Below are 12,095 nucleotides of genomic sequence, written 5' to 3' on the forward strand. Positions count from 1 at the left end.
TCATTTCAGCATCTTAAAGTTCCTGGAATCCTTCACCTTCCCCACCTCCCCCTCGCCAAACACATGCAATAGTTAACGTCTATTTAAATATTTGGCCTCAACACAAAGTGTTGTTTCTTCAGGAAATCCTCCTCTGATATCAAGAATAAACTAATTCTCCTTGTTATATGCTCTCATCTCTCTGGCTACTTTTGCTTTAAAGCACTTATCCCAGTCTATAAGTATATATTTGCTTGATTATTTACAGTAGCATTTTATCTCCCTGCACCAATTAGACCACAATTTCTGTGAGGACAAGGACCACGGCAGTTTTATTAATCATTTTATGTCTACCATGTTTTCTAAACACAGTGGGAACTCTCTCTCTCTCTCTATATATATATATTTTGGGATGAATAAATAATTACTCCTTTAAATTTCTTTTTAAGCACAACTTCCTAACCACAGAAGTTAGAATCCCCTGAAATTTTGTACTCAATAGCAATTCAAACAGTAACAAAATTTTCTACTCTTTGTAGGCCCATTATGGTTTCATCAGTGAAGGCATTTTATTGCCTATGTAAGTTCTCAGATTACATCAATAGGAAATATATCTTTGAGTTGATCTCCTTTCCAACCTTTTGGGATTTAACAGCAGGAATTTAGTTTTATCTGTGGGCTGAATTCTCTATGGGGTTCTCTCCCCATGTCTCCAATGGAGGTCCATTATCTTTAGATCCCTGAGCTGCTTATTACTTCCCATAAATTCCACAAACTCATAATTTCTGAGGGTTGTCAGCTAGGAACACATGTTAATCTCGTATGAAAACTCCTTTATTAGAAAGTTGTGTCTTTGCCCCATTGGAAACCCCTGCCATTGCCAAGACTTCAGACTGTGAGTCTCTGCTCATAATCACAGTAAGTACTAAAAACTTAGCATGGTCACATGTACTATATCCCAGAGCATCTGATGGCTCATCCTTAACTTGTCTTTACGTTGTTTTGAGAACATCCTGCACAAGAGATTGAACTTTTCCTCTGCCCTAGCAGGATATAGAGACTTGAAGAGACTTTTCAAGGGAATTAGGGCTAGAGTTAGAAATTATAAGGTTCATACGGTGCTGCAGAAGTTACCTTGTCTATAAAACAACTGCCAGAATATCTTCAGGATTAATATATCGTTTACATAGCAGAATCACATTCCATCTCCTGCTAAACTCTAATTGTTTATATATATATAAACAATTACTTCTTTTCTGTGAGTTCAAACTTGCTCCTTCTCTTAACTGAATCATAGAAATGTCAATCGGGGGGAATCATTTAAAAGAATATGGGCAAAATATCAAAGATATAAGGCTGTATATTTGATATGAGGAAGTATAATAACAAATTAGTATTTTGAAAACTACCAGGCCTTGTACAGTTGAATGGGTTACACACTTCCAAGCTCTCAAGATGGAGATGTTGTGCTTAAATCCCTCAGAACTCTTATCTAAAACTTCAAGTCAAACTAGCTTCAACTCCAAGGTTGTTTGTGCCTATTATTTGTTAAAATTTGCAGGGCCTGCCAGGTGGTGCAGTGGTTGAGTTTGCACGTTCTGCTTCTTGGCAGCCCAGGGTTCACTGGTTTGGATCCAGGGTGTGGATATGGCACCGCTTGGCAAAAGCCATGCTGTGGTAGACGTCTCACATATAAAGTAGAGGAAGATGGGCATGGATGTTCGCTCGGGGCCAGACTTCCTCAGGGGAAAAAAAAAAAAGAGAGGAGGCTTGGCAGTAGTTATCTCAGGGTTAATCCTCCTCCAAAAAAATTGCTATGAATACATTTAGATGATTTTAGTATTCATCAAATTACATCCAGTGTCAAAGAAGGATGATTTCTCCCTATCTATGTTCTCCCATATGTCTATGGTTAGACAATATATGTTTGTCCAAACATAGAGGCAGCAAGAAATATATAGAAAAAAAGCATCTAGCTGTTAATATGAACCTTCTCTTGTCGGTGATACAAGACAATTTTGATTTTTTTCAGATATTTTTTCTGTACTTAAAAGCAATTATATCAAGAATAAACCCTAATAATTATAACTAAATTTCTAATAATCCTAATCTAAATGTCACATTTTAAAACTTTGGTCCATAGTTTTCCAGTCTTTTTTTTTTCTTGCCCATAAACCTACAATAGCTTTCACCATGGCAAAGATATTGATAATTAAATGCCTTGGAAAATCAATGATTTTAGGAAAAACCAAATATTGTGTACATCTGAAATGCAGGATGCTAGGAATTAAAACCAAGGGATGATACTCAACGGACTTATTCATGTCAGGGATTAGCTTATGCACTATACAGGAATTTTAATTTTATTTGAAAGAAAGTTTGAGGGCATGGATTGTTTTAAGCAAGGGAATACCAATTTTAGAAAGATCAGTTTACTGACCAAAATAAAGAATCATGAGGAGAAACATGTGTGACCAGGTAAGATTACAGAAACAGTAGTACTGAAGAGAAGGGTGCATGAGTGAAGTAAAGGAGAAAAATCAACACAATAAGGAAACAATTGTTTGTAGAAAAAGAAGGCTGTTTCTTAGTTTCAGGCCTGGCTGGTTTGACCCCTGTGCAGAAGAAAAAGTACATGAAAAACAACTGAGTCTGAGGAAAGATAATGAGTCTAGTCTTGAACATGATTCTGAATATACAATGGCAGTTTCTTCAATATGGTGGACAAGTAATTCTCGTTTACTAAGGAAAATGAAAAGCACCTTACTACCAGTACCTAAATCCTATTTTTGTACATCTTTATAGGTGCTGTAAGACTGAACTAGAAAAAAATATTTGCTATGGTTTGTCTCCATTATGCATCGACAAATTCAGTCATGATCACTTCACTTCTCTTCAAGCTATTCTTTTGTGACCTTCTTGGAAGTCTATACAAAGGAAAATATCAAAGAAAAGCTATTCATCTTCCAATGTGCAGCGTGCTTTATGTTGACAAATCTTTAAAGTCTGTGCTATCAAAGGTTTAGAATGATATATAAAACATTAGTGGGCATCTGTAACAACTTGGAATGGTGCAGCCACAAAATTTAATCTCCCATCAATCCACATTTAAACAAATCTATTTATTGTTAATAAAAATCTGAATCAAGCAAGATTGAGCCAAATATGAAGAAGACAAACGCATCCACTTAACTCTGCAAAGCTTCTGAAGAGACACACAAAGACTTAAAAAAAGAAAAACTAGAGTCATATTTATGTGGTTTGCCCATTCTGAAATAGTGACGATAATACAAACAGACATTTGACATTCATGCTGAATTTTCCCTGAATAGTAAACACTGATAATTGCCACTTCTAAATTTACTTTCTACACCCTAGAATTTCATTTTAATTTATTTCAAATTACTATAAGAGATGGACTACAGAATTCACTTTGTTATAGCACAAAACTATAGTATGTGGAGATAGCTTAAAAATAACATTTAATGAGGATTATGCTCAGAGAAAGCAACTTTAAGAAACATTTTTGTCTCTTAGGAAAATATGTCTGCATCTCTGATAGGCACTAATAGCTCCAAATTGCAGGTATCTGAGTTCATCCTGATGGGATTCCCAGGCATTCACAGCTGGCAGCACTGGCTCTCTTTACCACTGGCATTACTCTACCTCTCAGCAGTTGGAGCTAATATCCTCATCCTCTTTACCATCTGCCAGGACTCTGCTCTTCAGAAGCCTATGTACCATTTCCTAGGCATCCTCTCTGTGGTGGACATGGGCCTGGCCACCACCATCATGCCCAAGATCCTAGCCATCTTCTGGTTTGATGCCAAGGTCATTAGCCTCCCCGAGTGTTTTGCTCAGATTTATGCCATTCACTGCTTTGTTGGCATGGAGTCTGGTATCTTTCTCTGCATGGCTTTTGATAGATATGTAGCTATTTGTCACCCTCTTCGCTATCCTTCAATTGTTACCAATGCCTTAATTTTAAAAGCTACCCTGTTCATGGTGCTTAGAAATGGCTTGTGTGTCATTCCAGTGCCTGTGCTTGCAGCCCAGCGTAATTATTGCTCCAGAAATGAGATTGACCACTGCCTGTGCTCAAACCTTGGAGTCACAAGCCTGGCTTGTGATGACAGGAGGCCAAACAGCATTTGCCAATTGGTTCTGGCATGGCTGGGAATGGGGAGTGACTTAAGTCTTATAATATGGTCATATAGTTTGATTCTGCGCTCTGTACTTAAACTAAACTCAGCTGAAGCTGCATCCAAGGCTCTGAGCACTTGTAGCTCCCATCTCATCCTTATCCTCTTCTTCTATACAGTTGTTGTAGTGATTTCAGTAACTCACTTGGCAGAGACTAAGGCTGCTTTGATTCCAGTTCTACTCAATGTGCTGCACAACATCATCCCCCCTTTTCTCAACCCTATGGTTTATGCACTTAGGACTAAAGAACTTAGGGTGGGCTTCCAAAAGGTGTTTTGTTTGAGCTTTGAAAAAAGGCCCTGGAGAACTTGTCCATGATATACCTGAACTTCAGTAGTAGAATTTCAAAGACGATGGGAAAAGTGAATGCCTTTGAGATAGATCTCTATTTCGCATTTTATATAACCTTGTGAAAGCATCTAAAAAGAAGAAAAAAAAACCTTTATGGTAGCTTAAAAATATTGACAAGAGTAACATATATGTGAGAAAAGGAAGGACTTTCTACCAAACCAGTTAAATGAGATCAAAACCAGAATTAATGATTTATATGTCTCTCCTAAAATAAAAATGAATATAATAACAAACTTATACACACACACATGCACATACACAACTAAAGAAATAAGTGATTGGGACATGAATTACAGATCATTCTTGATCGTTAATAGGTATAACTTGTGAGAAAAGTCAAGTCTGCTTCAAGAAGCATCATTTCAGTAATATGAATGAAGACGCAAGAATAGAAAATACTTCAGATGAGCAAAGCCAAACCAGACTATGATGGGGCTCTTGGTAGAATATGGCAAGGTGATCACACTTGCACAAAAAGAACACCAAAGACATAGATAGATAAGTAGATAGATAAGTGAGAGAGAAAGAGAGAAAGAAATGTAGGTGTATAGAAAGATGTCTCTTACTCCATTTGCCTCTCCAGGTTTGTTCTCTGCACTTTCTGTGCTGTTCAGTGCCATAGAGGACTGAAGCTCATGTACTCTATAACCCAAACTTCTTTGTCTTCGAGCATTCCATTGGTTGAGCCAATGGAAACACTTGCATGAGATTAGAGTGCAAGAAGAGAAATAGTTTGGGTTGTTTTTCTGCTGCCAACCTGCTTTGACATCACGTTTCTGACTAGAAGAGCCCCTTAAGCACTTGGCAGGTAGCCCATCTGCTACAGCTACACCTCTTACAGTTTTCCTCAGGAACATTTTTTCTTCCCTTTCCCCTTCAGGATAAAGGAATGATAAACTCTTTATGATATTGGTCTCTGGATATCCAACATCCATTATTTTTCTCAACACCCATTATTGTTTCCTCAATCCCACCAACATCTCAGTTAATAGTAACTTCATTAAATCCTCTCAGACTCACAATGGTGTGTAACTTTGTTTTTTGCCGGGACCCTGACTGTTTCACTAGCTTTGCCTACATCACCAACACCTCAATTACAACTACTCCTCTGCTACTGTGACTACAGCCACACAACATATAGGCAGCTTGAGTAGGTGAGAAGGAGATCTACAGATGAACAGAAATAAAGAAATCTGTAAGGTAGGAGGCAGATACAGGATTTTTAACCCAGCAGAAAGTCTTACCTGAAAATTTTCTTCTTTTTCACAATCTTAACACCAATGAATAGCAGAAATAAAGCTTACCCTATTTGTGTCATGTATTTCATTATTATCTGGGCTGGTTTCGACTGAGCTCATGATTAGAGTGTTTTATTAAACAGATGGAATATTTTATGGGTTATCTCTTGAAAAAATGAGGATTAATTTGGGATGAAGGCCCACCAGATGCTAGTAACATTATTACACGTTGCATAATGTCATTCACTCTTCAGTTAGATGTGAAAGGTAAATTCTATCTGTTCTCGGGCACTATGAAAATAACATGAATAGTATTCCTTATCAGTTTGGCTTTCCACACAATCTTGAATTAGATTATATTCATTTAAAGGCTAATAAAGGGAAAACCCAGTGTTCTATGGTCTCATAAATCTACTTTCTGTAATAATGATATATTTCAAAACATTAAGAAAATTTAAGAAAATATATTTTGCAGAAGTCCAATGAAGAAACAAGAAGATGGCATTTCTATTCAATAACAATGGCCATGATAAGGGGGAAATTCAGTGAAACAAAACAGAAATGACATGTTATTCTACTAGAGATAACTTATACATTATAGTCAAACAGAACTGAAATGTCAGAAATTTATTCAAGAGTCAGGTGAGGACAATTTGCAAAACAGAAAGGAAATGAAGAGAAAAAAGTACGAGAAGAATTAAGGAATATAGACCATGGATTTCCAAAATAAGTCATTATATGTTGTCACATAAAGAATATCGAGACAGCTGCACAGATTCTGAGGAGCAGAAGTTTTCTGAGAGCATTGGTCAGAGGCTATTGGACCAGATGAGTTACTCTGCAACTTTACATCCTGAGCAACTCTGAAAGTTGTTTTTATCCAGATTATCTGTGGAGAACTCGTCCATCTTTAGTGGAATTTTAACATCATAGATCTTCCTTAACTGAGTGAGATGGTTCCCACTCAGGTTTATGAAAATTAGCTTGATGAACTCAAAAAACCTTTTATTAAAGTTGATCTCAACAGCAATGGATTAATTTGTGACTATGAACTTCTTTTGCTTTTCAAGGAAGCTAATATGTCATTACCAGGATAAAAGGAGTGAAATTATTCAAAAGTCTATTCTAGATGGTGACAGGAATAAATATGGGAAGATATGTTTTGACAGATTTGTTTATATTTCTAAGTGATAAAAAGCAGTGATATTACCAAAACCTCCCACAAAACAAATCAACAGGAAAGAACGGATTTGGCCTGTGAAAGGAATTTTAGAGCTGTCCAGTTAAGGAATTATTTTACTCTCTTCTCCTAAATTGCTGCCCTTGACATTTCCCCTATGCTATTTCTCTCTATCTTTTTTCCTGTTAGAAGATCTACCTTTTGGAATTTGCTTAGATGATTGGATATGAATGTTATTGGACATTAATTTTGCTTTCTGCCCATTGTGCTAGTTCTTATTCAAGATCTATGGTCACAGGGTATGTGCATATGAATGTCCTATTTTTTCTTATAGAACTAAATATTTGCCAAAGTCATTAACTCTGTAGAATATAGTAGAAGCTATTCATATTTTTATTCTTCAACTGTTTTTATGATATTCTTCCTACATGATCTTTTTTGTACATTTAATAATATTTTTATTATATTGAACAAGACTTCTGATTTTGCTACTTTTTAAAAGAGGTAAGTAAAAATAAGTAAGTAAATACATACAAGTAAGTATGTATATAGTAAGTAAAAATACATTATAGGTAGAGGAAAAAAGTATCTTGAATTTATATCTTCTGTCTCATACCCAAGGTGTAAACAATTGACATATTTTGCCTTAATACACTTGATTTGATACATACCTATTTGTTTTAAAACTTGTGTCATCAAACTCTCTTGTTAAATTTAAAATGATGTTGAATATGACGCTTCTGAGTAGAGAGTGTACTCAGAACTCAAACAGGATACAACAGAACATGTAGGTTCCATGAATAATTTTACACCTAAAACAAGGAGATTTGGTCACAAAAATTAAGAATATATGTGTTGGACTTAATGTACTCTTGCTTTATCAAGCTGTTTGCTTTGGTTTTCAAGATCATGTTACTCTAACTGAAAAGTGAGGTAATCTGGTAGCAATGCATTAGTTCAAATAAAAGTTTCACATACTAAAGAAGAGAAAATCAAGCAAAAGGAAGAGAAGTACTCATTAAAAATATAAATTAAAGGACGCATTGTATACAAATATAGAGTCTTGAGTCTGGAAATCAAGAGGGTTTCTTCTGGTTTTAAGAAGCATAACCTCTCTTAAACCAACATCAGCCAAAATTGGTCATTTAATACAAGGACCTAGAGGCTTATTATACAAGCCAGAAAGTGAAACTGGACTTCCTGATTCAGAAATTTGAGTTCCATAAGGAATTAAGTATTTCCCATTCCTTTGAGCTACATGGGTATTGTCTTGTGTGTGTGTGTGTGTTTGTGTGTGTGTTTATGTATGTGTGTGTGTGAAAGACAGACAGAGACACAGAGAGTCAGACAGAGACAGAGAGAGAATTGGCATAATTTTTCTCTTCATGTAGGTCAGTTTTCCCTACTTCTCTACGCATGTGGCCAGGTATGCATTCATATTTTCTAGGGTCTGAAGTGCATGTAAATTTTGAGGTCTACCTGAAAAAAAAAACTACAAAATAAATATTTGCTTAGAATGAAAAAGGAATTTATAACACAACTTTGAAAGCTGACAAATTGCATGCATATCATAGAATCCCTTAAAAAGCCCAACAAAAATGGTACATATCACTTTTATTAATTAATTCCTTTAATTAAGTAATTTACTTCCTGGTAAACATCTATAGCAAAATTTAAAGAAGTTTTCATTCTGGATGTAATTTCAAGCTTAGACAATAGTTGTAAGAGTAGAAGTGCCGCATATTCTTTACACTGATCCACTAATAGTTCACACTTTGCTCATTTATCATTTTTCTCTTTCTTTCCACTTGTACATAAATATACGTATATATTATTTTTTTCTGAGCAATTTGAAAATAGGTCAGTTGTTTACTCAAATATTTCAAGTTTCATTTTCTAAGAATAAAAGCATTGATTTATATAAACATAAAACAGAAAACAAAATTAGAGAAATTACACAGACACTTTACTACAATCTAATCCTAAGTCCATATACAAATATTTTCAAAGGTCTTTATAAAGTCCTTTATAGCAATTCCTTCCAGTTTGGGATCCAATCTTGATTAAACATTTCATTTTATTGTCATGTGTTTTCATTTTAATATTGAATATTTCTTATGCTTCTTTGGTCTTTATATTTTTTGACTCAATGATAGGTATTTTGCAAAATATCCCTCAATTTTGTATTATATGATATTTCCTCAAAGTTAGTGTGGCCAGCCTGGGGGCACAGCAGTTAAGTTTGCATAATCCACTTCGGGGACCTGGGGTTTGCTGGTTTGGATCCCAGGTGTGGACCTGCACACCACTAGTCAAGCCATGCTGTATCAGGCGCCAAACATATAAAGTAGAGGGAGATGGGCAGGGATGTTAGCTCAGGGCCAGTCTTCCTCAGCAAAAAGAGGAGGATTGGTGGCAGATGTTAGCTCAGGGCTAATCTTCCTCAAAAAATAAAAAAAAATAGCGTGGTGGCCATTGACATGCACCTCTCAGATGTCCCTTCAAGAGAGGCTGATGTACGTAGTTCTGTTGACTGACTTCCGGCTGCTGCATCTTTAGAGGCACCATGGCACACACACTAAGATCTTGCTTCCCTTGACGGCTCTCAGACAATGACTGAACACAGAAGGGGCACTTGAGCTAGGTCATTCCTGCCAGATATGGGGCTCTTTTAATGGTTGGACTTTGTTTGTGGACTCTCCACTAGGCTTTCTCAGAGCTGCACTGAAAGCTGATGCTTTTCCTATGCAATCCTTCCTTACTGGTTTCTTTTCATGCATTGGACCTGCTTCTAAGTCTAAAACTTCTTCACTTTCTCCTGATTCTTAGCCTTTACACTTCACAGGTGTTTCCCCCAATCTGTTGAATGTCTAATCCTATCTTGTTATCCTCTCCTTAGAGGTCTAGAACAAACACAGGTCATAATGGGAGTGGATTGATCCAAGAAAACAGATGGTTAGAGAAGGTTGTGAAACTGGTCACCCACTTCACAGCTAGCAAGAAGAACCCCAATCTGCATGGAATATGGGCATAATTAGTCCCTCAGAACAAGGTGTTGACCCAAGTGCAGAAGAGTTCATCAATGGTGATGTGGGAAAATGTCTCTGTTTTCAATCATTTGAAAGATATGAAGGTGGGGGCGGGGAGCAAAAGCTAGAAGAATGGTGGAGTTGACTGATTATTACCATGCTGTATTGAGACTATGTTGAGCAATAATGAGAAAATGAAATGAGTTAACCAATAGTAAAATTTAAATGTGACAGATTTCAAGAAGTTTACAGAAGTTTATTTCCTCAACTAAAAAGAACACAGCTGAGGAGTAAAACTGAGCTTGGAAATTGAATCACAAAACTCAACTGTCATTTAATGCTTAGCAAGACAGATCTGTAATACTAAGGTTTTGTTCCTGGTTTGGAAAACCTGAGACCCTGAAACATAGGATCTGGATATCTGGATGGAAGCTCCTGAGGATTTGGCTCTGCACAGCCCCTGAACCCTCAGAGTTTGCAAATTGGTCAACCCCTTCATTTGCAGGACTAACACTACCCTAAAGCAGGAAGACAATGAAGAGCTCTCTCCCATACAAGGCTATGATTACCACCCTCTGCAGGTTGCCAGGCTGTTAACTGAAGTTAAATCTCAATGTGATTACATTATGAGTGAGTTACAAGAAAGAGAGAGTGTGTACTAACAGAAGCCAGGGGATTGGAACTTAAATGTTCTCAGTGAAGGAACCAGAACATAAGACATAAGAACATAGGGGATAAGCAAGAATTTATCGAATTGAGGAACTTTGTGTAGACACTTTATTGAGCACCCTGGTAAGAATTCCAGGATACAGGTCAAACTCACTGATAGAGTGCCTCTTTGAAGCCTGGAGAAAGTAATGGCCCATGATGAGTTAAGTGGAAATGCCTGTGTTGCCCTGGCAGCTGGTAGAGGAAGCAGTGAAAAGGTAAAGGAAGTGAGCATGTTGGAATTGATATATAATGTGAGGCCAGAAGTCATCAGAGAATTGTGTTCTGTGGAAGAGCCCAGAAAACACAACACTTACCAAGGAATGCAGTGGTGAGAGAGGCACCTCTCAGTATCACTAAAATGTTAAGATATGGCTCTCCTCTCCAGAACAAGTCTGTGGGAAGGAGAGGTAGTCAGAGATCTGGGCTGGTTAGCAGCTGAGGGGATGATGGAGCCTTGAAGTGATAGAGAACTGACAGTTCAATCAAGTTTCAGCCACCATTTCAGCAGCTGTGCCTGAGATTGTACCTATGTTAGAACAGATTAATAAAGTCCCTGGTACATGGTATGCAGTGATAGATCTAATAAATGCATTCTTTACTATTTCAATCAAAAAAGAGAAATAGTTCAGATTCAAGTAGAATGAGCAACGGTACTCATTTACAGCTTTCTCCAGGGTTAGAATGGTTGATAGTATTGTACAAGTTTAGTATATTCTTCCTGGTTTTGTGCGTACTTCTTCTATTAATTATTAAGGGAGGATATTGAATTTTCCACTTCTATTTTTGGATTTGTTTATGTTTCCTTGCAGGTCTATACAATTTTGCTCCATGCATTTTGAATTTCTCTTATTAGAGGCATAAATGTCTAGAATTTTATGCTCTCTTGATTAATTTCCTTTGCTTTTTCTTTTTTAATCTTTTGAGGAAGATTAGTCCTGAGCTAACATCCATGCCAATCTTTCTCTACTTTTTATATGTGGGACGCCTGCCACAGCATGGCTTGACAAGTGGTGTGTAAGTCCATACCCAGGATCTGAACAGCGAACCCTGAGCTGCCTAAGCAGAAAGTGAGAACTTACCTGCTGCACCACCAGGCCGGACCCTTAATTTCCTTTTTATCATTATGAAATTGACCTTCTTTATCCTTGGTAAAATTATTTGCTCTGAAATCTATTTTGGCGTTAAAATAGTCACTTCAGCTTTCTTTTGACTAGTGTTTAGCACTGTGTAACTTTTTCCATCCTTTTAACCTATTTGTATCTTTCCACTTCATGCGTGTTTCTTAAAGTCAGAATACAGTTTGGTCTTGCTATTTCATCTCATCTAAAAATCTTACCTTTTAATTGAGTGTTTAGACTATTAATGTTTAACATGATCATTGATATGGTTAGATTTTACTCTGTC

The 12,095-nt window shown here is 36.7% G+C and overlaps 1 protein-coding gene across 1 annotated transcript; it reads left to right on the forward strand.

Moving 5' to 3' along the window:
- Nucleotides 1–334: 334 nt before the first annotated feature.
- On the forward strand, nt 335–4,500 carry OR56B1 (olfactory receptor family 56 subfamily B member 1). Its single transcript, XM_014839602.3, has 2 exons — nt 335–350; nt 3,542–4,500. Exons 1-2 carry the CDS (start codon nt 335–337, stop codon nt 4,498–4,500), a joined length of 975 nt encoding a protein of 324 aa, XP_014695088.3.
- Nucleotides 4,501–12,095: the final 7,595 nt, after the last annotated feature.

Source organism: Equus asinus, chromosome 20 (assembly GCF_041296235.1).
Source record: "Equus asinus isolate D_3611 breed Donkey chromosome 20, EquAss-T2T_v2, whole genome shotgun sequence".
NCBI lineage: Eukaryota > Metazoa > Chordata > Mammalia > Perissodactyla > Equidae > Equus > Equus asinus.